The sequence below is a fragment of the Gracilinanus agilis genome, chromosome 2 (genome assembly GCF_016433145.1).
Source record: "Gracilinanus agilis isolate LMUSP501 chromosome 2, AgileGrace, whole genome shotgun sequence".
NCBI lineage: Eukaryota > Metazoa > Chordata > Mammalia > Didelphimorphia > Didelphidae > Gracilinanus > Gracilinanus agilis.
This window is the reverse complement of record NC_058131.1, coordinates 77,599,456-77,601,180: the sequence shown is the minus strand read 5'-3', so window position 1 is coordinate 77,601,180 and position 1,725 is coordinate 77,599,456. Positions and strand designations below refer to the sequence as shown.

Genomic DNA, 1,725 nt, shown 5'->3' with positions numbered 1-1,725 from the left:
GACTTTACAAACTTACACATTAAGACTTGCTAAATGAGAAAGCACTAAATAATTTAGTAGTTCAGAGGAAGGTTAATTGATTTCTCTGTGGGATGCTTAGGGGAGACTTCAGGAAGTTGGTGTCTTATACATGGTCTATCATATATTTGCTCGGTAAATGCCAATTGAATGAATGAGGGGAAATTTTAGCTGGACTTTGAAGGAGACAGAAAATTGGAATAAAAGTAATCCATGGGCATGGATATATAAGTAGGGGCCATAAAGAGACCAAATTGTCTTGAATACAAACTATATGTAGGGAAACATGGGAGATAAAAGAGAAAAAGTCAATTGGGTCTCTAAATATTGAAAAGTTCTCAAGCATGAGAAGGATGTAATAAGTTAGATATTTTAGAAAGAGTCATCTGAGGGCTGTGCAGGATTGTGGGAAAGGAATGGGAGAAAATGAAAGCAAGGAGACCAGGTAATATACCTTATCATTATCTAGGTATTATTCTATGTGTTCTTATCTTCAAGGAAAAAAGTGTGCTACAAGGTTCAGTATCATGGTCCTCAGGGGAAGGGAAGTTTTCTTCCTGCCAAGAGCTTCCTGAAGGCCCCTTTCATGTCTTGATTCCTCAGACTATAGATGAAGGGGTTCAGCATTGGAGTTACCACAGTGTACATGATTGACATGACTGTCTCCTTGACTGTGGAGTTGTTGGTTGAAGGGCATAAGTAGAGGCCAATGACTGTCCCATAGAAGAGAGAGACCACTGAAAGGTGAGAACCACAGGTAGAAAAGGCTTTCCGGATACCTCTAACTGAGGGCACCTTAAGGATAGAAGAGATGATGTGAGCGTAAGATGTGATAATTAGCAGGAATGGCACAACAAGAATCAGCCCTCCCATGACAAAGATGACCAACTCATTTGGCTTTGTGTCTGAGCAGGCCAGTTTCAGCAAGGCAGACATGTCACAGAAGAAGTGAGGGATAATGTTGTTGGCACAGAAAGATAATCGGGACATGAGCAGAGTGTGCAGCAAGGCATGGAAGGTAGTCAGGACCCAGGAGAGCACTACAAGAAAGCTACATAGTTTAGGACTCATGATAACAGTGTAGTGCAGTGGGTAGCAAATAGCCACATAGCGGTCATAGGCCATGGCCACCAGCAGGAAGCTCTCTAGGTCTGCAAAAAAAAGAAAGAAATACATCTGAGCCAGGCATCCAGGATAGGGAATAGTTGGTTTCTCGCTCTGCATGTTTACCAACAGTTTGGGGATGGTCACAGAAGAGAAACATATATCAGAGAAGGAGAGGTTGCTGAGGAAGAGATACATGGGTGTGTGCAGGTGGGAGTCCATATGGATCAAGAGGATAATGAGCATGTTTCCAAGGACTGTAGTGAGGTACATAGCCAGGAAGAGGACATAGAAAGGAGCCTTCAGCTCTGGTTGGATAGGCAGACCCAGGAGAAGGAATTCAGAGACAATGGTTTGGTTCCCCTTTTCAACATGAACTTGCTGCATCTGAAAGAAAATAAAATACCTATTATTTGGTAAAGAAAACTCAAACTATAAATTTAATAAGTATAAAGTTCTCCTGAGATTCAATTCCTAGAATTTCAGAGTTGGAAGAAACATTAGAAATGATCAAATTCAATCCTTAATTTTTTTTATTTTGGTAATAAGCCACAAGTTTTATTGCACTGTGGCCAATTTTGTGGGGCTGGGGAGTTTGATCTC

The 1,725-nt window shown here is 41.2% G+C and overlaps 1 protein-coding gene across 1 annotated transcript; it reads right to left on the bottom strand.

Moving 5' to 3' along the window:
- Positions 1–552: 552 nt before the first annotated feature.
- On the bottom strand, positions 553–1,509 carry LOC123236572 (olfactory receptor-like protein DTMT). The gene has a single exon (XM_044662978.1). The coding sequence runs from the start codon at positions 1,507–1,509 to the stop codon at positions 553–555; it is 957 nt and encodes a 318-aa protein (XP_044518913.1).
- Positions 1,510–1,725: the final 216 nt, after the last annotated feature.